The sequence below is a fragment of the Gobio gobio genome, assembly GCF_949357685.1.
Source record: "Gobio gobio genome assembly, chromosome: 7".
Taxonomy (NCBI): domain Eukaryota; kingdom Metazoa; phylum Chordata; class Actinopteri; order Cypriniformes; family Gobionidae; genus Gobio; species Gobio gobio.
Genome location: NC_137103.1, coordinates 45,211,693 through 45,239,481, shown reverse-complemented (window position 1 = coordinate 45,239,481; position 27,789 = coordinate 45,211,693). Strand labels below are relative to the sequence as shown.

Here is a 27,789-nt window from a genome sequence, read left to right as displayed (position 1 = left end):
GGAGGAGGAGGGGGCAAGAATAGCACCGGTGTGGGCGTACAGGCGGCCACCGAACCGTTATGCTGTATGCTGGCGTATTTTCAGTAAGGTCAACAAACATGATAAATGTCCATGTATATGTGAGGCGGTGCATGCGGCTGATATGAGGTTTGGTATTCCATGCAGCAGCCTCCCACGCGCCGCTACCGCCCACGCCAGGATCTGCGTCACGCAGGCGCGTGGGAGTGAGAGAGCAATGTAGCAAGCGCGGAATATCCCAATTCTGGCAGTAGGGGAGAGAGCGGAAACCAACTAGTTTGAGAGTCCCTCCGTAGTTCAAACTACAGAGTGTGTGAGTTAATTCAATAACAGAGAGCCGAAGGACGCGTCGCTGATCCGCCGAACGCGCGGCACGTAACTGGACGTCAGGTGAAGCGTCGCGTAACACCACAGACCGTCATAATTCAGAACTTTAATAATCATACCACCAGACGCAGCCTTTGGAAGAGTTTTTGTGGGAAAAGACAAAGAAAGAAAACTAAAAGGTACGTTTATGCCAATACTTTTTTTCCCAACGCCGCTTGTAAATGTAGTTGAGCGCTGAATTCATGCATTGTGTGCAACTTTCCTGCGTGTTTTTGTGATCCATGTGCGCGCCGTGCAGACCGGACAGCTCTCGGTACCGTGTGTGAACGCGCCCCCGTGGGCGTCTGGTCGTCGGCAGATGTGTGTGTACAGCATCCTTAGCGCTTCTTCACTTCCAAGGGTAGTTTTCCCAATGCTTTCCAGTGTGCAATAGCTTTTAAATGTGTGAATTTCAGAGGCTGGTGTGTTTTTCCCCAGAGAAATTTCAAGAGTTAGTTATACTAAAGGGTGTAATATTGATTATCATTTAAAACATTAAATAATTTATATTTATAGATATGTTTTTATTTAGAAAAATATGAATAAAATGTTATGTAGGATAATAATACTTAATATTGTTGCATGCAGATATTACAAGGCCAAGCACACCAACCTTGTAAATGTTTGTTTATATTTATTAATGACAAATATTGAATATAGTATTCCTGGTGATTTTGGCCAAAGTGATTTTAAAAACGGTAGATTAAATGACCTGTAAAACAACTGCTTAGCATCTTTAACCAATAGCTGTCAGATAATTGATTGGGTTTTGTCAAGGGGTTGTGCCAATGATACATATGTTTTGTGTCGATATGCCAAACTGTTGCCAAGGAAAAGCCTATTTGGCACCTTATCACTAAATTTGTTAATGTACGCAAATTATTTTGCCAGCATGGTCTGAAGATGATCTGACATTAATTTGAGAAATGGTGTAGGCAGATTAAAAAAAAAAAAAAAAAATTATATTACATTTTAAATGGCTGACATACACACAGTATGGGTGACCATGCAAGCATTTTCCAATTAAATGAAAAAGTACAGATTCATTGTATGGCTGACCTTGCCACACTGGGTATCTTTTTTAAAATTAATTAATTATTTCATTCATTCATTTCATGCTTCATCTTCAAACCGCTTGTTTACTCTATATTTCTAAAGCTCAAATTTAACAATTTCGTCCAGTTCAATAGACTTCCATAGCCTGCAATGGCAGAATAATACATACTAATATCAATACAAAAAGTTCCTGTAATTGAACTACCTTTGATGCTTGGCCCCTAAAAATAACATGATGCTGTCTCTGCCGGAAATGGTTTATTATTTTTCCCATAAACATTAGTAATCGTTGATGCCTCGTGTTTAGTTTATTATTTGAGTAATAATTGAAATGAGGTAACAGGAATTTTTGTTTTGAATTGTTTTCTGTCCTGTGAATGTATGACTCATTGTTTACCGCCTCATTGTACACACTGGGCCCCCCAAAAAACGACTTAGATGTTACTAATATTAAATGCAAAGTGGTGAACTTTTGTCATGCCTATTTTCCTACTCTACTTTCCAAACCAATATTTTCCACCGTTATCTTAAAAAAAAACCTTTGATAAATCGTATTTGGGTGAAAGGCACTGCCACCTAAATGAGTGTTTTGCATCCACCTTTGAAGAGCTTTGAACAGTAAAGAACATCAAGGTTTAAGCTAAACTTGAGTTGTAGTTGAAAGGTGATGAAGACATTTGTATCTGTGAGGTAGCCTATATTGTGAAGGTATACTGTGGCAAGTTATTTTACATCTTATGATATCTGTAATTAACTACAGACCCCTTTTTTATTAAAGAAATAGCTGACTCAAAAAAATTGAAATGCTCATCCTCATTTAATTCTAAGCATGATATTCTCTCTTCCATGGAACCTAAAATGAGAAGTGTAGCAGAATGTTGCTGCTGCTTTCCATCAAGTGAAAGTGAATGGTGACAAGAGTCTGACAATTCCAAATCAAGTCGTTTAAAGGATTAGTTCACTTCAAAATGAAAATTTCCTGATAATTTACTCACCCCCATCTCATCCAAGATGTTCATGTTTTTCTTTCTTCAGTCGAAAAGAAATTAAGTTATTTTGAGGAAAACATTCCAGGATTTTCTCCATATAATGTATTTCAATTGCAACCAACGGGTTGAAGAACACATGTACATGAAGAAAAATCCTTGAATGTTTTCCCCCAAAAAACTTAGACTGAATAAAGACATGGACATATTGGATGAGATGGGGGTGAGTAAATTATAAGGACATTTTCATTTTGAAGTGAACTAATCCTTTAATGGCATTGTGTGAGGAAAAGACCAACATTTTAAGTTTTTTGTCATTTCTGGAGCTTGGCAGCCCCTTCTCACTATTCAGTTTAGTTGTATGGACAAAGGCAGCATGAACATTCTCCTAAACATCTCTTTTAGGGCCAGATTTACAAACAAAAACTACTGTCATGATCTACAAAAGACACATTAAAAAATAAAAACTGAAAAGGCGTAGACAGTTATTTTTGCGGCTGAACTTATTGCATCACGCAATGTGATTTACTAAGGTTTGCACTAGTCAATTTACTGGTATTTGCGCCATTATTTGCCGCCTAAAAAACATGTAATAAAACAGACGCTAATTTGCGCTGCTCTTGGTAGATTGCGTTGGTCATTATGGAAATGATCCGGCTGCGTTCTTTAATTTGTGCGACACCCGGAGATCACGCACAGAACTTTCCACTCCCATCGGCGCATGCACTTTTAAGCTAATTTGCCTCATTTAGTAAATCTGGCCCTTAGTGTTCCACAAAAGAAGGAAAGTCATAAAGGTTTGCAGCGACATAAAGGTTGTAAATGATGATAGAATTAAACATTTTTAGTGAACCATCCTTTGAGGAGATACCCAATTTATTATGTACACACAAATGTTTCCTTAGCTTGTTCTTGTTCGTCCACTTAAGAAGCGAATCGATTGTATTCCTCTAGTAATGCCTTGTGCTCCTTTCACAAAAACAAGCCCTTATAGCTTTCATATGGAGAGCAGCTGTTCCACAAACATTCAGTCTGATGCACAGGACTGATAGGTCGACTTTCCTAAGGAGCTTCTTTTCATAAGCTTCGTGCAACTATTTAGGACAGGTCTCGATGTGAATCCATTATTCATTTAGATTGATAAGAGGCCGCTGTTGGGCAACACGAGTGCGTTCTGTGAGTGCTCTCAGCGTGTTGCGTGAAGCCCTGGCCTTAGATCTCCAGCATTAGGAACCCAGCATGCTGCGGGGAGAGGGAGCTTTGGATAAATTGCTGCCTAAGTGCCATCCATGCTGATACTGAATTGGTTTCAACAAGGCACCCTTCACTTGGGTCTAGGCCTCAGTCATCCATTAGAGTGGCGGATCACTCTGCTGTGCAGTGGGGCGTCCTCATTAGACTCCATACACTCACTCATCAGTACTCACAATCAGCCTTGCTGTGTTACCGTTCTTACTCACCTCTAGTACACTAACAGTCATGATGATTTAGCAGCATCTGTCATCTTTTACCACCACTGAAAGACTGATAATAGAGGCCCGACATTGTTATTGATCTTACTATTTTTATTTTATTGTATTCAATTTTCATCTTGAAGTATACAAGTATATCATAGAAATGCCATAAAACAAATTTTGGTCATGTATATTTGCTATATTTTGCTATTTATAGGTATGCAAATTTAGTTTTGACCACAAAAGCAGTGTCTGTCTGAAGATTTTACTTCCCAAAGTTCATGGCAGGCAGAGAAAATTGCAAATGCAGGCGTGTATGTCAGTGCAAGTTCGTTTTGAAATTAAGAAAACATCCCATTGATGAGCAGCAGTTGCTGATTTTCTGCAAAAACTCATAGAGTTTCTTGAGATATCTCTAGGGGTCGGAAATATGATTCACTAAATTCTTATTTACAAAATATGATTCACCACTATAAAAACTGAAAGGGCTTGAGAGGGGATGTCCTCACACTGCTTCCCTGGAGGAACCCTCTAGAGAACCATAATTTTGAATGTGCCTCATTCCTATTGTCTACTCGAGAAAATTCTATATAAAATGTGAGTGTCTCAATGCCATTCGCTTGTGATAGGGTTACTCGAGAACCGGTTGACAGTCTCTAGAGTTCTTGTAGGAACTTATGGGAATATGATTTAGAAGTTCCACAGTTTCCTTGAGGTTCCCCACTGGGTTCTGTGAGTATGGTGATGATTATATGCATATTAACTTTAATTAGGGAATGTGTTTTGTGTTGCACATTTGTGAACCGTTTACTGTGAATATGTTTATTCTGATTCAATTCTGACCCCATGAGATATCAACTAAATGTGTCCCCCAATCTCAGAGTTTTCCCATAGTTGTGGTTTGCATATCGTTTCTAAAACATATCTCCCTCAACAGAAAAATAAGCAAATGAGCTTGGTTACCACATTAGTATGCGTTACAGCCTCTGACAAAGTTTGCAGAGAGAATTACGCGTGTGTGTTTGTCGTACATTCATAATCGCTGGATCCTTTTTGAGGAAGAAGTGGGTGAATTAAAGTGAAATGCAGAAAGCTATCTTCTTAGCACGCACACCTACCGTCCCACTCCCACACAACTCCATTACCCCACCTCCCTTCCCCGCAGCCAATCTCGCTTTTATCGGTGCTGCTGCGGATCCAGATCCTGACAGTGGCAGCTGTAGAAGCAAGATCCCGGCAGAAACAAATGAGGCCTGTGCTGAGAGAGCCCACCTACGCGCGTTGCAGAGGTGGAGTGTGGTATGTGACTCTCCCAGCAGCCCAGGAGCCTGACAGGCGCTCTCTTATAGTCGCCACTCTTGGATCCAGCCACACATTTCTCTTCCTCCCCCTGCTGTGGCAGCCAGTGTCCTCTCCTAGCGGTTTTGCTTTGTTTCCTGTAATTGCTTACTTTGTTCCTTCCTTTGTTCAGGTATGGCAGCGACTTTACCCAGAACCCTTGGGGAGTTGCAGCTCTACCGCATCCTTCAAAGGGCCAACCTGCTGTGCTACTACGATGCCTTCATCCAGCAGGGCGGTGACGATGTTCAGCAGCTCTGCGAGGCTGGTGAGGACGAGTTTCTCGAGATCATGGCGCTCGTGGGCATGGCCAGCAAGCCACTGCACGTCAGACGCCTACAGAAAGCTCTGCGCGATTGGGTCACAAACCCTGCCCTGTTCAATCAGCCCCTCACGTCCCTGCCCGTCTGCAGCATTCCCGTCTACAAGCTGCCCGAAGGGTCACCCACATTGTTGGCTGGTAACGGTGCCCGTGGAGACACCCAAGTCAAAGTGCCCAAGTGTTTGGCAGCTGCTTGTGTAGATCCCGGAAAAGGAGAATCAGGCAACGGGAACTCTTCGGCCACCGTTTCGCCCCTCCAGAGTGGCAGCGAGCCACGTTTTTGGGCCAGTCATGGCACGGAGAGCGAGCACAGCCTTTCCCCGGCAGAACTGGGCTCTCCGTCTTCCCCTCGGGATGGCCTAGAGGCACTTGATGCGGCTGCCGTTCAATCTGTGGCGGAGTGCGTGGAAAGAATCTCTCAGACTTTGCCCAAGAGTGACCACGGAGAGGTTAAAGAACAGTTAAAGGGAAATAAGAAGCTTGCCAAAATGATCAGCCACATCTTTGATATGAGCGATGAGGATCCACACAGGGAAGAGGAAATCCGCAAGTATAGTGCCATATATGGCAGATTCGACTCAAAAAGGAAGGATGGGAAGCATCTGACTCTGCATGAGGTACGTTTTTCGGGGCTCTCAGTTTGCATTTCAGTAAGCAATGATGTTGTGTCCATGCTAAAATAAAGTCAGCATTGCGCACCAGTGTTTGGGATGCTGGTGTGCTTCCTTAAGTAGCTGCAACAGAAATATTAATCTGGTCTGTTTAAGCAGGAGTGTTGCTTACTTGTGGGACTGATTTAATTATTTGCGCATGGTAATATCTATTATTTATTGTCTAATTAATATAAAAAATATCCTTTGTTTCTACATAGCTGACAGTGAATGAGGCTGCAGCACAGCTTTGTATGAAGGAGGTGGCATTGCTGACTCGCAGAGATGAGCTTTTCGGACTGGCACGTCAGGTCTCCCGAGAGGTCACCTACAAATACACCTACAGAACCAGCAAGTAAGAACTTAAGTCATTTCCCAAACGTGAAACACCTTGGTCGACTATTTTTGGACCTTTGGTTAAAACTGAAGTGTGCAATTTTTTTTCAGTTTTTAAATAGTTTCTCCCATCCCAGCTTATTATGTACAAACAAATGTAAGTAAGCCATTTGTATGTTAATTTCCCTAAGAAGTGGCTCTGTTTGAGTAGATTGGGTACGCAACATCAAAAGTTTGGGACAGGACAAGCTGTTTGTCCGACCTTGCTCTGTTTGAGAAGTTTGCCTAACCAACGGAGTATGAGTGTCATAATCTATGTTTAAAACATTTTGCCGTATTTAAATCAAAATTTAGAAGGACCCATCCCCCATCCACCCCCTTCAAATCAGTGCATAAAATACTCATAAGTCCTGAATATTCCACCTGGTTAGCATGAAAAAGCACAATGTAGGGGAGATATTTGTTTGCTTTAATGGATTTAAATTCTCTGCATGCATCACTTTTACACCCCGTAAGTGACTGGAGTAATCATTCATGATGTTTAGCCTTTAAGCCAAGAGAGAGAGAGATAGCTAAAGCTAATGCATTGCGAGCAGCTCAGGATCTGCTCTCTGGTAGTCTGTTTAGAGCCAAGCCAAGATATCAAAGTCGGCTTTGTGCGTGGCTTTTGTGTTGAGGTGTGAAGTGCTACACCGGGGTCGGGGCAGAAATAAGAACACTCCCACTCCTTTACATCTAAAGGAACTCGAGCCTTATCAGACACTCAAAACCTGCCATCCAAAGAGACCATGCAGGTGTTTCCTGGATTTCCAGGCTTGCGTGTCAATGGATGGAAAATTCTTTTTGGCGTTACATAATTGCAGTCACTCATTCAAAACTTGAAAGATTGCATCACAGTCATGGACTGGATATTGCGAAAGTTATCTAGGCCAAGTTTTCTTACAATGCTTCTTGCGTCATAATGAAATTTGCCAAGAGCACTCCTAAATTAGGTTGCAGGTGAAAAACTACTATTCGTAAAGCCAGTATTAGTACTTTAAGGCTGGGGTTTTTAACCAGGGATCCATGAAACTACTGCAGGGGGTCTATGCAGAAGATAAATAAAACATAGGAATGTTATTTTAGAGATTGCATTAAATAATGATCTGAGAAGAAATGTATAATATAATAATGCTTGTTAATGTGTGGGCCTGAGACTCTGGTTGGGGGGTTCTCAGGGTTGAAAATCCTTCCTTTAAGGTATTTCTTGTATAAAATAAAAATAGATATCCCATAGTTTTGGGGAAATTAATTGTAATAACTTTATGATGTCACATATTGCCTTTCTAGAGGCAGGATCCTTCAGAAATCATTCTAATATGCTGATCTGGAGCTCAAGAAACATTTCTTCTTATGTTGAATATTTTTTGGGATTCTTTGATGTATAGAAAGTTCAAAAGAATGGCATTTATTTGAAATATCTTCATTTTCACTTCATTTTTTCCCCCCAACCTTTTGAACAATGATGTCTATAAATAAAAAAAATGTGGCTTTGTTTTATTTTATTTCATATTTATTTGTTTTGTTTATATTATATTATCAGGACACATTATTGTGAAAGAGTATTTAATTGCACGTACGTACAGGGCTGAACATTTCATTTTCTTTCCTCCAGATCTCGATGTGGCGACAGAGATGAGCCCTCGCCCAAGAGAATTAAAACTGAGGTGAGTAAAATTGCTTTATGATTTCTCCAACCTAAACTCCAGATAATCTGTCTGAAGCTTCCAACGCAATTTCTCAAGTCATTTTGTTATTAATGTGCGCTGCGGCGCTGACACCAATATGCGAGGAAACTGTTGTAGGAGGGAGGATTGACACTGGGTGGGTCCAGTGGCTTTTTGTTTGCATAGCTGCCTGTCAGCATACTGAACTGTGTGGGAGGGCTTTGCAGGAGCATGCGGGGTAGCTCCATCAGGATTGCATGTCACGGTGTAGGGGAAAGGTCAAAGTTCAGCCTGAAGAAGTTACAAAGGACTAATGTGTGCAAACCCACTCCCTCGATCACACCTTAAATCCTTATTTAGCCAGCCCACGGTCATTATTTTTCCATAACCTACATATCTGTGATCAGTCTGCCCTATACTTAGCTGCACACATAGTAATCTCATTGATGTGGTCTGCTAAAGAGGCCTTTGTGCTATATGGCAGCTGTCCATTCATGGCTCTCTGGTGACACATTTGATCATTGTCCAGTCGTTAGATCTTCTGGAAACTTCTAACATCCCACATCAATGCTTATGGGCTGGACTGGTGTCTCAAGAAGAGCAGGTGTTTGCCCACTTCACCTCTGCCCTGGTTTCACTCCTCATACGGGCAAAGACATGTGACCCCTTCGGAAAATCAGTGGTTTCTACCCACTCTACCGGCAAGACGAAATGAGTACTGTATCATTATTAGACAGTGGCAAATTACCAAGTGCCTTCCTTTTCCCCCTAATTTGCATTGTTACTCACTTAATAATGACATTTACCTCACTCTTACGTCATGTTCCCACACTAGTGATGTCAATGAACAGCAGCATTGGGGTAGCTTTTTTAAATTATGAGCAAGTTACAGTTTTGACAGTTTCAACAGTTTCGATGCATATTTATTTTGGTGGCCATTTGGTGTACAGCATGAGCGCACGCTGAACTCCTCACAAATCATGTTGAGAATGTGCTATAGACATATTTATCAATGTAAAACTCTCTTGAAGTAGACTTTTATACGAAGCAACATACAGCAGTGGAGTGAATTACTCACCCATTGTCTGAAGAAAAAAAAGACGTCTGCAAGTTCAACAAGCAATGACAGGCACCCAAACTGCACTTTCTCTTCAGCGAATCCAGATGATTTAAGCAGGTTATTGCTACACTTTGGAGTTTGGGTTTTGTTCCATGTAAATGTAGATTTAGATTTCATGCTAATTAAAGTTGTAATAATTCTCATTGGCACATTCATGATAACCATATTATTGACCTTTACGAAATAATTATTGGAATTTTTAGAGCTGCAGATTGGTCACACATCAAAACTGCCCACAAACACATGTGATCAATAGAACACATGATCGAATGAATCGGTTTTAACATTTAAGAGAGTCACTTTTTTTATTAACATACTGTTTGGTCAAGCTACTATCAATTGTAGTTAAAGTCCCCCTGTAGTCAATACTTTTATCTCTTAAATCTCATCTTTGATCACCAAAAGGATATATTTAAACGTTTATTTAAATAAAAACAATTAAAAAAATCAATAAAATAGCTTAAATGTAATTTTAAACCCTTGCTTCATTTAGTATACGCGGAACTATGCATATGTAAATGAACCCCCGCCTCCACTCACTCATACAGGCTGGTCTACAAGTCATTGTATCAGAATGGTAATGCATTTTTATGCATCACTCTCTACAACGTCAGACACATAATGGTAATACATATGATTAGCCTTTGGCTTGACTACATTATCAAACAGCTAATAATGTCTTGCTAATGTTACATGAACCATGTTCCCGTTCGCCAACTCAACTGCCTTCAGAAAATCAGCTTCCTCAGAAACACTTTGAACAACTTGAACTATATGCCTTTCACCACTGACGTTCTATCATAACATCGTAATATACATCATTGATAATTCGCCCGTTATATTGCTAAATGTACCATTTATTGCATATCAACAAAAAAATATATTGGGATAACCTGGCTTCTCTTGAGACTCCCCTGCTTGGTTACAAGGTAGTTTGTGACGTAAGAAACACCAGCATTTTTGAGACTTTTTTCACTGCAGTTTTAAGGAACATACTCAGCAATGGTGTGTCTTGAAGCATATTAAAAACACCACATAGACAAATAAACAACATTTAAAACTTGATTTTCACCACAAGGGGGTCTTTAAGTCTGTAAGTAAGTTCATCTGTAGTCAACTCTAGAATGGATTTTCCACGTTTAACCATTTCAAAGTGTTTTACAGTTAATAGTGTTGTGTCTGAACTGCAGAAATAAAAACATAAACTTCCCCTCCCCCTCCCCCTCTCGCTGTTCTTGTCTGGCCTCAACTCTGCCCACATTACACTCCCATCCACACCAGTGAGAATAAGCCGCCCGCCCACATGCACCCAGACCAGGTCCAAATGAGATCAGTTGTTCACCCACCCGTATTCTTGAGGTAGATGTGACATCATTACGTGGGTGCACTCGGAATCACCCACGCCCATGCATTTGCGCAGATACCACAAAGTGAAAAGGGGCCGAGTCTGAAGACACATGCGTATACATGCAGGCGTACGCATGCACCTTTGTCTGTGTGCTCTAGAAGACCAGCCTCCGTGTCAAGAAAGAGAAAAGCCTTAACTCACAGGAGTGGCTCGATGATTTCATTATTGCTGCGTGAGTGTTGGCAAATTTGCGTCAGAGCTGTTATTAACAGACACCTCGTTGCCTCAAACACCCAACTAGTAGTGAAAAGACTGGAATGTCTGTGATAGTTTGCAGCCATGGTAACCCATGTAAACATTTGAAGTTTTTTCTAGCTCATCCTTCGTGTAATAACTTAGACGGAGCAGTCTGTTTTTTCAAAATGTTCTGGGTTTTTTTATCCGCCTGTAGGGTTGAAACTCATCCTGAGGGGATTTTTAAGTGGGATGACATTTTATTAAGTATCTGACCTTTTCGCTTCAGAAGATTGTAGCTTTTTTCACTCTGGGTTAGTGAAAAATGAGGAGCTGCGCTCTGTGAAGTGGTTGAGATTAACAACTTGTCCTCAAAATGTTCAGGTATTCTTCAAATGTCACACTAACCTCATGTACCTCCAGTAAGAGGTTGATTCATATTGCTATCACTTCGTTTTCCAGTTCTTTGGCCATTGCTCTTGTAGTCTGTGGACTTACTGGGGGTGGTCAAATTCAACAATGACACATATTGTCTTTAAAGTTAATGTCAATTTTTTGGTGTTAAAATACTTGTTTCTCTGGTTCTCATGCAGACACAACTATGAGTAATTAAGTTGATTCTTAATGAGAAGTCTTTGTGGCACTATCATAACCGTATTCTATTCTGTTTATGAGCCATATTAAAGGGATGGTTCACCCTAAATTGTAAATTCTGTCATTAAATACTCACCATCATGTCATTCCAAACTCGTAAGACTTTCGTTTATCTTCGGAATGAGGATCTTATTAATGAACTTTGAAAGCTCTCTGACCCTCCATTGACAGCTATGCAACTGACTCGTTGACACTTCAAAAAGTTAATAAAGAAATGTAAACTAAAGAGACGTAAAACTAATTCATATAAATTGCGCGGTTTAGTCCAAAATTTCTGAAGAGACTTGATCGCTTTATATTATGAACAGATTTAATTTAGGCTTTTATTCACATATAAACATTCATCAACTCACATATCAGTTGTAGTAAACGGAAGCTCAGGCATGTTCGCTTAACGTGCTAGAACCAATGAGGTTCATTCTCGTGTGTTACACAGCACGTTTGAACTTCCGCAAGAACCAATGAGGTCATTCCCTTGTGTTAGCCAATGAGGTTCATTCTCGTGTTTTGCAGCACATTTGAGCTTCTGCACGAACCAATGAGGTTCATTCTCGGGTGTTACGCATCACGTTTGAGCTTCCGCAAAAACCAATAAGGTTCATTCTAGTGTTACGCAACACGTTTGAGCTTCCACAAGAACCAATGACGTTCGTTCTCAGGTGTTATGCATCACGTTTCAGCTTTAGCAAGAACCAATGAGGTTCATTCTCGTGTGTTATGCAGCACGTTTGAACTTTCGCAAGAACCAATGAGGTTCCTTCTCGGGATCACGTTTGAGCTTCCGCAAGAACCAATGAGGTTAATTCACGTGTTACACAGCACGTTTGAGCTTCAGCAAGAACCAGTGAGGTTTGTTCTCACATGTCAAGCAGGTTCAATGTTTCAATGTTTAAATGTGAATAAAAGCCTTAATTAAATCTGCTCATCATATAAAGCGATCGAGTCTCTTCAGAAAATTTAAATTCATATGGATTAGTTTTACGATCTCTTTATGAACTAAAGCGTCTACATGTCAGTTGTGTAGCTGTCAATGGAGAGTACACAAAGTTCTGGAGATGAACGAAATTCTTATGGGTTTTGAACGACATGAGGTTGAGTAATTAATGACAGAATTTTTATTTTTGGCTGAAATATCCCTTTAAGAAACATTGGCTCATCTAGTGGCATATCTTTGGGTAGGACTGCTGGTTTGTCCTACCAAAACAGGGCGCGAATGGAAGAGAAACTAGTTTAAAAATCATAATTGGCACATCATCTTTTAATTTGACTGACTCTGAAACTTTGATCAAAAGGAAATATCAATCGAATGTGTATCGATCTGCAGGAGGGCTGTTTTGACCTCCAGGAGGCGCTGCAAGCTATTCACATGCGCCAGGAGACCCTTAAGGAGCAGCTAGCCCACGCCAGATCTAAAGGAGAGGAGACGGTTGGGCGGAATATCCAGGTGACTGACTGCATTATGACAGTGTATTTATTTGTGTGTGGGAGAGGAATGCTCTCAGGCGCCTCACTGACTCCGTCTTCATGTCTGTCTAGTGTCTACCACCACACGTCTCGCTCTGGTATCCTATCATGCAGGTTTTTGGGTCAGTAGCTGCAAGAGCTTCACCTGTCCTCATAACCATGACCTACTTTTGGTCGACTGGTCTAATGTATGAACTATCATTGGTTGGCTATTTTTAAGGAAGTGTATAAGATATCCAAAATAATGAAAAAGTCTTCTATTAGCAAGTACTGTTATTCTCAGTGCTTTTTGCTGATTGTTGTTCGATAAGGAAGAAAAATGTTTTTCACACCAAGTCCCCTTATTGTTCAACATGTTCAACAATATTTGAAGGCCCTTCTAACAAAGCAAATATGTAACCTCTGGCATTTCTGTTGTAATAAGTCACTATATAGTTTATTTTTAAGTAACTATATGACTATATATAGTTACTTAAAATGTAGAACAAATGGAGACTTTTTAGGCAAGGCAGGCAAGGCAAGGTTATTTATAGAGCACATTTCATACACAATGGTAATTCAAAGTGCTTTACATAGAAAATGAATTAAAATATTGATAACATATGCATACCATGTATAAGAATTAAAAATAAAAACAAGGATAATTAAAACAAAAATAAAATAAAAATAAAAATTGGGGTACCCCATCTGAGATGGAGCAGGTTCGCAATGTCTCCTGGACCTTACAAGTCGGTCCAAGACGGGCTCCTGTAGGGGACGTTACTATGCCCCGCAGGGCATCCCCTTTCTTTTTAAGTCTCAAGCTTATCAGATTTTTCTTAAAGGGCTAGTTTACTCAAAAATAAATACAAATTCTGTCATCATTTACTCATCCTCATGTTGTTCCAAACCTGTATGTATCTTTCTTCTGTTGGACAAAAAGAAGATATTTAAAAAAATGTTGGGAACCAGACAGTTGACAGTAGCCATTGACTTCCATAGTATTTTTTTCCTACTATGGAAGTCAATGGCCACCGTCAACTACCTGGTTACCAACATTCTTTAAAATATCGAGAAAAGAAACGCATACAGGTTTTGAACAACATAAGGGTAGGTAAGAGATGACAGAATTTTCATTTTTGGGAGAACTAACCCTTTAAGACATTTTAAAAATGGGCTCAAACTGCTAAGCTATCAGTGTCTGGTGTATGCAAATAAAGATCTGAGATTTCAATATTAACTTAAAATGTGCAATGTTTTTTGAAGATAAAATCTTGTGCGCTTTGCTCTCTATTATTAATATAGCTCTACACTATAAGGCCAAAAACATTTGACATATGCAATATCCAATAGGAAAAAGTATTCAAATATATTTTTGGCTCTTCAAACTTTTGCTGTACCATGACAGTACTTGACGGTGTTGGGGGTAATGCATTACAAGTAACTTTAGTTACTTAATCAGATTACTTTTTCAAGTAACTAGTAAAGTAACGCATTACTTTTAAGATTTACAAAAAAATATCTGAGTTACTTTTTCAAATAAGTAACGCAAGTTACTTTGTTTTCCCATTTATTGACTGACAGCTCTCCTGTCCCAGCTCACTTGCACAAAAAAATATTCTGAATCCCTCAATGAATAAAATCAGTCAAATGCAAAATCAGAATACTATGCAAACCTCCAATTAAATATGTTAAATAAAACAAATATTTGTATGCATTTAATCACATTTTTTAGACCAATGTATCGATAATTCGGTTAATCCATAAGCAAAAATTACTTTAGACTGTTTTTATTGCTGAAGTAATTAAAAACAGCTTTCTTCTAGCCTAGAAATCTAGACGCACCCTAGCGGCAGAACATTTATTTTGCCGCGAGTGTAGTCTAGCAACTCTCGGTAGAGCTGAGAGCTGGAAAAACAAAACTCTGGTCAGGCCAATCACAGCGTGTGTAGAGTCAGTGAGCGGGCTTAACATAATGACGGCACGTCACGGCAGAGTTGCGGAGGTTCTGCGTGCTACTCGTAAACAAAGCTGACGAACAGAGGTCTTTTGAATCGGTTTTGGCCGCGACTCTGGAAGACTTGGAGTTAAGCTTTTCTTTGAGAAAAGAACAAAGAACGGCACTGAAGTCATTCTTAAGAAAAGAAGATGTGTTCGAAGTTTTGCCTACCGGATACGGCGAAAGTCTATCAACTAACGTTTGCTCGGCTTCACCTTTTTCTTCGCTCTGATTGGTTGTGACGCTCATGGCGGATGGCGCTATCCAATTACGCGCAGAGGGAATGTGAAAGACAACCGTTTATCCCGCCACTCGGATTGAACCCTGTCAATGGTGAGTTTCCAGACCCAACATCTTGATGTGGGTCTGGCTGACAAGGCTAGCTTTCTTCTCCTGCATCTATTCTTCTGTAATCGAGAATCGCAGAACAGCTGAAAGGTTTGTTTGAGCAGCGCCCTCTACTCTACACGCCTGAATTTGCATTTCCTTCAGCCTGGCTTATTATTTAAATTTGGTGTGAAAGGGTTGTTAATAACAAAAATTAAATAAAATAAAAAACCAAGCCCTTTCCGTAAAAAGTAGCTAAGTAACTCTATAAGTTACTTTTTAAGGGAGTAACGCAATATTGTAATGCATTTCTTTTCAAAGTAACTTTCCCCAACACTGGTACTTGACCTTAGAGAGAATAATGATTGTAAAAGGAGAGAGTTTATGATAAAATCTACTAAAGCACCCCTAGTGGTAATGCTGAGAATGCTTTGCATACTTGTGGTGTATTATTTATTGCATTTTAACACACTTTGGTCTCTTTGAATTGTTCGCTTTCATGTATTTTCCCTATTGTCAACAATTGTCTCTCTTTATGTATTTTGCGTCTGGTCTGAGACAAAGTTGATGCATCTCTCTCCATTATATCTTTTGAGCTATAAGAGCAACCTCTGAGCATTAAAAACATATTTAGGGCCGTATTTTCTCTTTAATTGTTCTGTTGTCATCAGATAGATTGACACACTGCATTGTCTCAGAAACATCACACTGTAAACCTGAATAAGTTGGAGTTAAGAAATTCAAAGTTTACGCAAAGTTTGCTTATTGGTAACACAATATAAAACATTTATCATATATCTGTTCTCAAACCAAGCTCATGCTCCACTCCTGACCATGATGGTAAATACCCCCCCACCCCACCCCCCAAAAACCCAACATAACAGAAACTCTTCTAAATTAGCACAACAAATCATTAAACACTCCTAAATATCCCACTTAACATTAATCTTGCACAAAAATCATTAAATAACACTTGATTTTAGCATTTACTCTCGCTTTCGAGTGTCATGGCAAAGCATGATGGGAAATAGAAATTTCAGCCCAGTTTCAGTTAAATTTAAGTTTGGCTAAATTAAAAGAAACAAGTTCATAAAACTCAAAACAATGAAACAATTCAGATGACTTAAAATGCGTCAATTTTGTAAACTCAAAAAGCTTAAGTACTCATTAACTAATTTGTTTATTTTAAGTTTACCTTATGCTGCTTTTGTGTTCAGAAGCGGAAACTTGTCCTTTTGTAACTGTGAATAGCATCTTCCTGTGTAAAAGGAAAAACAAGCAGTAAAAGTTTTTTGCTTGCCTTTTTAGGTAGCATGCTATTGCACATGTAGGAGGGGTGCTATTGGAATGAATCAAGCTCCACACATAGTGTGGTTTTTAATAATAATCAGAGAAATTTACAGAGATGTACTGTACATGGAGAAAACATTAATATGATCACAACAAAATATTTATAGTAATTGTAAACCCGTTTCATGTGCGAATATGATTGAGGAGCATTCAAAATATCATTGGATATTTGGACTGTAGGGGTTTGTTTATGGTTAGTTTTGTTATGTATCACTACAGTTGCGGTTTGTTTGTGAATGATGAATATTGGAAATCATTTCACACTGTACGTATGATGCTATACACATCCGCCTGTCTGACTCCCTGCTGTCTGTGCATATTATAGGTTCAACTGGAGCGTCTGTTGGCCAAGCAGATGGAGATACTGCATGATGCCGCGGCGCAGGACAGACTGCAGGCTCTGGAGTGGAGGGTTCCACCAGGGCCCTACAAACACAGCACAGACAGGCAGAACAGCAATGGGCTCTCAGCTGACAAAAACGCTGACCAGCATGGTGAGTTTGTGCTTAATAAAATTAGAGATGATGGGTTATTTGTCATATAGTGGATGCTTTTTATCCAAAGCAACTTGCTGTGCATTTATTGCAAAGGCATTTTTATTAGTTTTTTTTTTTTTTATCTGGGGTTCAACTAGGGGGCCCATAAACTTTTTTAATAAATTAAACTTTAAAGTATTATTATTTCATTATTATTATTTTTTGTATTTAATTCATTGTTTTTGACATTCACCAAATTTGATAGAATTACTACTTTGGAGGTACTTTGCATCAAAAAGTTTGGAAAAAACCCTGAGTGTCTGAATCTTAAAGCGAAACCAGTTGAGAACCACATTGCACATTATGCAGAAGTCAAGAAATTCATTTTCACGGAAACAGCTATTATTATATAATTATTTTTGTTATTAGAAAAGCAGACAAACTGTCGTTTACTCTTGATTGACCATCCAGGTTATTTTTGTACACATTAGACAGTATCGAAAACCAGTGAAGCGTTTCAGTATTTGTTTCTCATATAATTCAGTAGCTTGCATCACCTGTTCCAGACTCTCTTTTTTTCTCGTTTCTTGTTGGCACACTCATTTCTGGGGCTCATCTGGCAGCTGCAGGCGGAGGCGGGGTGGTGGGTGTCAGAGAAGGGAGGGGGGGTGCTGGGTGGAAATATGAACACAGCTCTGCGTTCTGCCGCTAATCTTGTGCCTTAGAATGCCACCCGTTCTGGAGTTCATTTTGACCCTCGTGTTGGTACATGATGATAATTACTGCACATATGCCGAATCTAAGCACTGATTACCTGCATCATAGCACAGGTACAAATGTTTACACGTTTACAAGGGCTTTTGCATTGCAAAGTAGTGCGCAACCGCTACCATGGATTTGTTATGGTGATATATATTGGTCACGCTGCTTTATAGGTATAATTTAATTTAATAATAGCAAATAAGACGTACAGAAACCACCAGGGCATCTACCATCGAGGTGAATGGGGATGTTAATGGATATCTTTCTTTAGCTATTATAGACTCCTTGGAAAAAAAAACGTATATTTCTCCTTTGCTTTAATATGACACTCTTCTCATTATTCGGGATAATTATTTGTTGTTGTTTTACACTGCGCTGAGCACAACAGGGCTCTCTCCCTTCCCAGCTCTGAGAATAACTCCTTCATGAACTCTCTGAGTACATGATCCCTCTCAGCTTCCTAATATCCCATGTGTTCTCAGAACTCCAGAGTGGGCGTATGGGATCTGCAGAGAAAGAATGAGTGAGAGAGAAAGAGGTAGAATCAGTGGTAGAAAGTGAGAATTAGATGAGACCTAAATATGTCTTCTTTAGCCTTGACTCTCCCTCTGCAGGTAGGGCTTTAATGAAATGAGTCAGTGCTGTTGGGTTTACAAGCATATCAATGGTAATACCATCTCAACCCTTAGCAGGAATTTTAATTTGATTTTGAGTGCGTATACACACACACACATATATACATACATACATACACCGATCAGGCATAACATTATGACCTAATATTGATGATAGCATCTCGATTGGATTGAGATCTGGGGAAATGTGGAGGTCAACACCTCAAACTCGTTGTTGTGCTCCTCAAACCATTCCTGAACCATTTTTGCTTTGTGGCAGGGCGCATTATCCTGCTGAAAGAGGCCACAGCCGCCAGGGAATACCGTTTCCATGAAAGGGTGTACATGGTCTGTAACAATGCTTAGGTAGGTGGTACGTGTCAAAGTAACATTCACATGGATGGCAGGACCCAAGGTTTCCCAGCAGAACATTGCCCAAAGTATCACACTGCTTCCCATAGTGCATCCTGGTGCCCCATGTGTTCCCAGATAGGGGACGCACACGCACCCGGCCATCCACGTGATGTAAAAGAAAACGTGATTCATCAAACCAGGCCACCTTCTTCCATTGCTCCGTGGTCCAGTTCTGATGCTCACGTGCCCACTGTTGGTGTTTTCGGCAGCGGACAGGGGTCAGCATGGGCTCCCTGACTGGTCTGTGGATATGCAGCCCCATACGCACCAAACTGCGACACACTGTGTATTGACACCTTTCTATCAGAACCAGTATTAACTTCATGAGAAATTTGCCTTTGCTCCCTACGTGCATCAATGAGCCTTGGCCACCAATGACCCCATGTCGCCGGTTCACCACTGTTCCATCCTTGGACCACTTTTTGATAGATGCAGTTTTGGAGATGCTCGTCTAGCCATCACAATTTGGCCCTTGTCAAACTCACTCAAATCCTTTCACTTGCCAATTTTTCCTGCTTCTAACACATCAACTTTTGAAGACACAATTTTCACTTGCTGCCTATTATATGCCGTGATGAAGAGATAATCAGTTATTCACTTCATCTGTCATAATGTTATGCCTGATCGGTGAAAGAACACTATTTTATTTAGTGTTACCTGTATTCAATTTCTTTAATTTGCAGTTCATTAAATTCCTCATGCTGTCATTCCAAACCAAAATCCAATGCATGTGGCAACGTGGCCAATTCAAATCCAATCCAAGAGTTTTGTCCAACTCTGATATGCACAGCGGTCGTTACCTTCTATTGTTTAAAATAAGGTATTGTGAGGAGTGGGTGGAAGAGTCCCCTCAATGTTCAGATGAAAGCTGCTGGTAATTAAAGGGCATTGTGTTAAGTTAAAAATGACAGACATTAGTCATGATGCTGCATTGATGTTGTCAATAGACATAAATGAGATCAGCCAGCCAGGGACAGAGGAGGTTAATGTGCTGTGTTGAAGGAGGCAGCGAGCACAGAGGTGTATTTGCCGAATGCAACTCGCTATCAACGTGCTTCAAGCCGCATTCGTTGTCCTCAGGCTATTACGGCGTGTATGTTGGCAGGCTGTAGTCGAAGAAAAGGTGCATTTGTATCAAATGAAGCTCAGTTGCGTGCATGAGAGAGAGTATTGTGCTGAGTGTTTCTAGTAGGCGGAATGCTTGTCTCATTGCATTAGCTTGGACTTGGTAATGGACATAATGATGCAGCCTTGCGTTTTGTTAAACGCCGATCATGAATACAGTTGCGAGGTGAAAAGAGATGTGAACATGAGTTAAAATGAATGATTTGTCTTATTGTGTCTGCAGGAGAGAGACCGCTGAATCTGAGGGTGACCAGCCAGAGGGCGAGCGCATCAGACGGAGACACGCCTCTCGGAAAGCAGCTGGCAAATGAGTTGAAGAGGCATCATCACGCTAATGCCGAGAGCAAGACGTCAGCGGCCACAGGTGTGTGTTGAATGGAAAGAGAAAACGGCCTACATAGGCAACATTTGAGGCATCATAAGCATGCGACTGAAGGCTATATGAAGGCTAAGACACCTAAAAATGTCAGCATCATATGCATCCTTCCCAGCAAAAAGGCACATTAGAGTTTGAAATAGAGCCACACACACTCAGTGTCTTCCAGTACATGCTTTTATTGCACATTATCTTACACACTTGGAACCATAAACACATTTGTGCTCCATGGCTGAATTAGGATGTGTTCACACTTGGCATGTTTGGTTCGATTAAAATGAACCCTGGTGCGATTGCTCTGTTCATTTGAATAAGTGTGAACGCTGCCATCCGAACCCTAGTTCGCACAAAACAAGCAGACCCAAACCGCAGAAAAGACCAGCTGTTCGCTTCCAAATGAACTCTGGTGCGGTTCAAGTAAAATATGAACGCAACACGGACCAAAAATGGGTCAAGATGTCACAAGATGTGACCCTTTCTCGTCATAGTCGCGATGTTGCCAATCACTGATCGGTACAGGCATCATAACAGCGTCTCCTCACAGCAGATCTTCATTTGTGTGCGTGACGGAGGGATTCCTGCCGCTGTTTTGACTCCTTTATGCATTTTATAAGCTCTTCTCGAGTTCTCAGCTGATCAAAATACCATCATATGTAGGCTACACATACAACTTGCACATTTAGCTAAAAACCCAAAAAGTTTTGCCTTTTATATGCCTTTAGGTTCGGTGTTAAAATGCCAATGTGAAAACTATGCTGACCAGGACTAAATGGCTTTTTTTGGGGGGTCTGGACTAGGGATGGGCGATATGGACTTAAAAATTTATCCCGATATTTTCTAGTATTTATTGCGATAACGATATCAGTGACGATAAATGTAGTATCATTCCCCATGTTTTTGGATACAAGTGGAGTTTCAGAAAAACAAACAATGATCTAAAGCAAAACGTACATGTCATCAAATAGGCTCCTATAATACATAAAAATAAATAAATAAAAATAATTTTATATATATATATATATATATATATATATATATATATATATATATATATATATATATATATATATATATATATATATATATATATATATATATATATATATATATATATATATATATATATATATATATATATATATATATATATATATATATATATATATATATATATATATATAAAATTAATTAATTTTTTTTTTAATGTAAAATTACACACCAGCCTTTTCAGAAATGGAAAAGTTGCAGATATAATTGTCTTCTGTAAAGGTGCAGGTAATGTTTAAATAGTGCAACTGTGCTAAAAACATCACACAATACAAACAATAATAATTTTGAAATCAATGACAAGTTTTACATGTAAACCGATTCTGTATTTATTCATACATAGTGCAAACAGAGGTAAAAATAGCAGAAACAGCAAAAGTAATTATCCCAAAAATGTCTTCAGATTACAAAAAAGTTGAAAATAATGATTTAATGATAGAACTTCAGTAATTTGAGTTGATAAGATAATAATACCACAAATTCTTCTACTAATAAAAATAAACTGCACTAAGGAATAATGAGCTTCTGGGTTCATGAATATTAATCACGTTGTCAGCGCTCATTCTAACTGATTTGCTGAAATCAAAACAGGCACCGTAATTGGTGCACGCCAGCCAATGAGATTCCCGTTTGTGCATTCGTTTCTTCCTGTTCATGAAAGGCTGAATAATTCCAAATAAACGCCATTATTTTACAGGAAAATACAACAAAGGATATTGTTTACATGTAGCACGTCAATTCTGTGTGGTATAAGACTCTCTCGCTCTCTCTTTGAGTGTGTGTGAAACACTGAGCGCTCTCAGTCGCGCGCTAGTGTTTAATGTGCGTCAAATACACTGCGCATTCATTGAGATGATCTGAAATAGTGTGCTTTACCAATCGATTAAGACAGAGCGAATCTCTTAAGCGCTCAGTCCAAGTGCTCAGCGAGTGAAAATACATCTGTATGTACAGGTTCAGATTGCCCTCAGGTAGCCCCTATAGCTATGAACGCTTCCGCCATAGTTGTTTTCGCTCTGCACGTGAGATGCGGATTCAGTGCCGCCGCGCTTAGGGCACCGAGTGCTGCGGGGGGCACCACAAGAAAATTCTATATACAATTTGACGAACGCAGCCACCGCGGCCATCATAAAGTAAACGCTTTGAGCATCAAGAGACGGCCAGCGGTGGCACAGTGCTGATGGGTCGCGCTATCAACTAGGCTTTATCGTTGTTATCGCGGGAAGTCAAATTCTTATCGTGGGGAGAATTTTTACCGGTATATCGCAAACGATAAGATATCGCCCATCCCTAGTCTGGACCAAATGAACCAAGCGAACCGAACTACAAGTGTGAACACACCCTTAGATAAATGTTTTTCATACCTGGGTCATTCCTGCAGTACCTTTTGAGCTCTGTCATTTTAAAAATATGAATATGCTAGTGTATTAATATAAGGAATCAAGATGTGACACATAAACTGTGTTAATTATAATTTGAATATTTACAAAGTGACTAGAATATAAACTAAATTGAACATAAGATTGAAATAAAGAGCAAAAGTGCTCAAGGAGAAACCGAGTTCACTTAAATAATTGTGATTTTTTTTTTTTTTTTTAATACAAAAATTTATTTTTTTAATGTCATTAATAAGAAACGCCTGAAATAATAACAAAAATAACAATATTATTCTTATGTATTTTTATTACTTGCTGCTATTTTTTTTTTTTTTATTAATTAATTTTTTTCATAATAAATCACCATTTCTCCATTTTAGAAGCACATGGGGCAGGGCAAAAACATAATATGAATGATTATTATTATTAATAATATGATATAATATATATTATTATTATTTTTTATTTTTAATAAATGTACAGTTTTTCCATTTTAGAAGCACATAGGGACATAGCAAAAATGACAAACCAAATCAAACAAATTAATGATTTAAATTACATTATTTATGCCCCATGTTAATTGTGAAAAGATAACTAATATGATGCGATCTTTAAAATTGTGTAATTTTATCCAATATTGTCTCATTTGATAACAGGAATGATCCATATTATATTTGCCATTGCTAAAATATACATTAATTCAATTAGCAGACGCTTTTATCCAAAGCAACTTGCAAGTGAGGAACCTTATAAGCAATTTATGAAAAATTACATAAAGTGTTTCAGTAATCCAGAGCATTTCTCTTAATATTTCTTTTTTCCAGAAAACGGAGGAGACGCATCTTCACGTGCCCTCAACCTCTCTGAGAAGAAGACCATCAAATCAGAGCCGGAGGACTCCAGATAGCAGCCCTGAATGCTTTCGTTTCAAACCTACAACAATACACGTCGTCTGTCAGTGAATACTAAACAAGCACAACTACAGTAGAGCCTTAACAACCAATGTTGCCTCAAAATAGAATTTATTTTATTTTCTCGCCATTTTTGTTTTTGCCAAAGCACCTAGAGTCCTTATTTCCATTCTCCTGAGTAGATTCACATTGTTTGTGCTGTCACTGACTGTACTCGTTCAATTCTCAATAGCTCTAATCATCTGTTTTTATCTTATCGGTGTGGACCACGAAGTCCGCTATTTGTACATACATAGAAGATGTCTGTTTGAAAACAGTTAAATGTTATTTAAATACAGTATGTGTTGTATGTATATATGAATGCATGTAAAATTTCACTGAAACAGAGGGATGCAGTGTTTTTAAAGTTGTCAGTACGCAGCTGTTGTTGTTGCCTATTTAAGTGAGCCTCTTGGATTGCGTTTCTCTTTAAAGACCCTATGCAGTCGCTTTCATTTCCTGTATTGACTATTTCCTATTGTAACAGGAAGTTAGTAGGACACATCAAAGGCTTTATTTACGCAATTAACCGTGATTTGCTAGTTGCTATTGCTATTGGTATTATCAGCAGGAGTGATGATATCATTCTAGAGAGCATTTGACTGGACAAAAATCTGATGCATCGATATTAGGGCTGCACGATATATATATATCGAAATGAAATTGATATCGTAATATGACTTGAATGCAATAGATATACAGCGATATATTTTAGAGTGATGCTCGGCACTGTTTATTTACACGTGTGCAGCTCATGATCCAGTGTTTCAGCAGTTTTACTCTAAAAGCTACCATGCATATTTATTTGCCAACAAACTGACAAAATAAAAGCTTGATCGCTTAACGTTTAAAAAATTAAGATGTAAATATTAGTACTGTATTTTTACAGTTGTAAATGTTGATTATTTTATTTAATACTCTTATTGCAACATTTCTTTTTTAATAAATGTTTTTATTTTATAGTCATATTTGAGTCAAAAACAGTAGGAAAGTGAATGAGGTTTGAGTTGATTTTTGTAAAGATTACCCGAGTGTGAACATCCAACTTAAAACCCAACCCTAAAACTCAAGAAAATAAATATTTTCCCACTTTTTTTTAAATTTTTATCTCTGGTGAAAATCCCTATATTTTTTCACATCGCAATATATATAAAACCTTTTTTTTTTAAATACCGTGCAGCCCTAATCAATAGTTTTGGTATTTTTATCCCAGAAGAGAAAGACGAAGCGCTTTTTTAATGCGTAAAATTGAATTTTGTCAGCGTTTAGCAGTACACTAGCATATGGATGACCTCAAAGCTGATGCATATGAAAACTCTAATTTTGATCTCATGGGGTCTTTAAGGGAGTCGACAATGCTAGCGAATCTGAATTTCAAAGTCTCTACTATGGTGCTATGGTTGAATTTAGTTGCGTAACAGAGAGGAAAACTGCGGTACACGTTGCTATTTAAACACTGAAATCGCGGAGCCAGACGTTTGGCTTTCTTGAACGAATAGTAATGCCTGATTTATTCCGATACTAAGCACAATTAATATATTTAATCGTACTCTATACATACCAACAAAATGCTAATATAAACAAGCATGTCTCCCCTCCTGAACGTTAGCGAAATAGTCATGTAAATAGTTTAAAAACATTCACAACCGACTGGACTTGAAAACAGGGCGTCATTACTGCACCATTCCAGTCTTTATCATAATCACGTGATGTATATGTATTTCTGAATATTTAGTCGTAGAGCAATACCGGGTAGCTGTTGTCACTTAACTCAGTGAACGTGTCTAGGTGTCCCAACCTCAGAGGACATTCACTGTACAGTATTTCTACTCTGTTTCGTAGTGTAGACATAATAGTCTTAGATTCAGCTAACGTGCAAATGTATGTGAAACTGATATGCACTAGTGTTTGATTGTCGAATTTGCATCCTACTGCTCAACATTTCTCGTGTTTCTCAATGGTGATATGTGTTTTTGTAGGACTTGTACCCGTGAAATCATCGGTTCGGCTTCGAGTCGCACTCTTTATGTAGTTTTAGAGTATCACGTGAGGTGAAGTAGGCACAAGATAATCAGGTTTTCTACAATTACATGTCTGTAATGTACCGGTCAAGCTGTTATATAATCTGTATTTGTGTCAATGACAAATACCTCTCTATATCGGTACAAGGAGACCGATTTTTAACGTCCTGATCATACACTTCAGTATTTTGAGGGAATATGTGGAAATATTGTGTGTGCTTTTATTTTTTTAAGATCTCGAGTATGCAAAATCTTAATTTAAGTGCCATTTTAAACGTGTTTTTGAAGAGCATGTGACAAGTCGGTGGGTTACGAGACAAGCGTTATGTGAATATTTATCGACATTTTTGCCTTAGTTTAAAAGCATTCCACGTTACAGTTATTCGACGGTGGTAGTTTATTTTGGATGTTCGTTTTAGGTGGAGTGGAAAATGAGATTTGGGAAGTTGTATGAAAATCTGAGACTTAAAGCCTTGGCAATATCGAGCTCTCTAAGAGCACTGGAACAAAATTTGCTTTGGAAAAAATTTGATTGGACCTCACTGATTACATCGTTACCAATGAATGACCTATATAACATGACATATCTAGATGCCTACCTTTGTTCCTTGCTTGTTACTGTCTTTAACCACTCACCGAAATGATCAGTCTTTCTCTAATCTTTGTACTTGCTTTGTATAATAGACTTATGCATCTTGGACTGTGGGATGAAACTGTGTTGTCAGTAGAACTTGTTCTCATCACTTTTGAGTAGAGAGTACATTAGGATATGCATACGGTAGTCCTGCACATATTGTTTTGTAAACACTAATATATTTAATTTGTTATACAGCACATGAACATTAAACTCTATTTTTTTGACATCTGATTGTGAAGTACTTTTCATTCTCCCGTCCATTTGAAGTGTTTCTCATGATTTTTATACTGCACATCGAGTGGATTAACATAAAAGTTAACATAAAATATCCTTAACGCAGATCCTTCGACTATTCCGATCTAATGTGACTTCTGACCTGTAATGTTGCCAGAATCATAATCATACACTGTTTGTTCGTTGGCCAGAGGAGAACTGGCACCCCGACTGAGCCTGGTTTTTCCCAAGGTTTTTTTTTTCTACATTATGTCACCTGATGGAGTTTTGGTTCCTTCCTCTGGCTTTTGGCTTGCTCAGTTGGGGATACTAAATATTCAACTATATTACTGATCAGCTCATTTCATTTATCATAGTCATAATTAAGAGATAAAATGTTGAAAATATGATTTTAAATGTCCTCATTATTAGATTAAAAGTCAAAAATATGATTTTAAAAGTCATAATAGTGAGATAAAATCACTAAAAAAATACGACATGCTAAGTCATAATTATAAGATAAAATGTTAAAAATATGATTTTACAAGTCCTCATCATTGGATAAAAAGTCAAAAATATCACATGCTAAATAATTGTGGGATGAGCAGTTGAAATTAGGACTTTAAAAAACAAAATCCTGAGATAAAAATTCAAAATTTTGGATTTAAAGTCAAAATTATGACTTAAAAATCCTAATTATGAGATAAAAAGTTGAAATTAGATTTTAAACAGTCTATGCTAAAACTGTTTATGGTTCCAAATAATTTATGACCAAACCACACACTAAGACATTTAAGAGATTAAATCATGCTTTTTTTAATGCGCTTTTAATTTTTTGATTCACACTTATAATAATTATATTTACATTATTGTTTTCATTTTGCGCTAAAATAAAGCGCTATAAATAAAGATGACTTGACTTGAAATCAGACAGAATTATTATTTTCAATAATTATGAAATTATAAATGAATGAAATGTGAATTTATTCATCCATTCATTATGCATTTTTATGCTTTCATTGATATTTCCTGAGACCTGTGACTCATTGAACAGATGCTAATGGACTTTTT

The 27,789-nt window shown here is 38.5% G+C and overlaps 2 protein-coding genes across 2 annotated transcripts in view; both read left to right on the top strand.

The window, feature by feature from the left end:
* Positions 1 to 27,789, top strand: part of tfpia (tissue factor pathway inhibitor a) — a 1,059,262-nt gene that overhangs the window by 805,739 nt on the left and 225,734 nt on the right. The gene's annotated exons all lie outside the window — the stretch shown is intronic.
* nab1b (NGFI-A binding protein 1b (EGR1 binding protein 1)) lies at positions 268 to 26,734 on the top strand. The gene is made up of 8 exons (XM_079821093.1): positions 268 to 524; positions 5,352 to 6,157; positions 6,412 to 6,545; positions 8,181 to 8,232; positions 12,913 to 13,032; positions 17,033 to 17,201; positions 20,322 to 20,462; positions 23,722 to 26,734. Exons 2-8 carry the CDS (start codon positions 5,354 to 5,356, stop codon positions 23,802 to 23,804), a joined length of 1,503 nt encoding a protein of 500 aa, XP_079677219.1. The 5' UTR covers positions 268 to 524; positions 5,352 to 5,353; the 3' UTR covers positions 23,805 to 26,734.

Bases quoted from the DNA above. Each gene is read 5' to 3' on its own strand.
- nab1b (XM_079821093.1), top strand. From the start codon at position 5,354: ATGGCAGCGACTTTACCCAGAACCCTTGGGGAGTTGCAGCTCTACCGC. The intron at 6,158-6,411 runs GTACGTTTTTCG...GTTTCTACATAG, and splicing joins AGCATCTGACTCTGCATGAG to CTGACAGTGAATGAGGCTGC. The intron at 20,463-23,721 runs GTGTGTGTTGAA...TCTTTTTTCCAG, and splicing joins CAAGACGTCAGCGGCCACAG to AAAACGGAGGAGACGCATCT.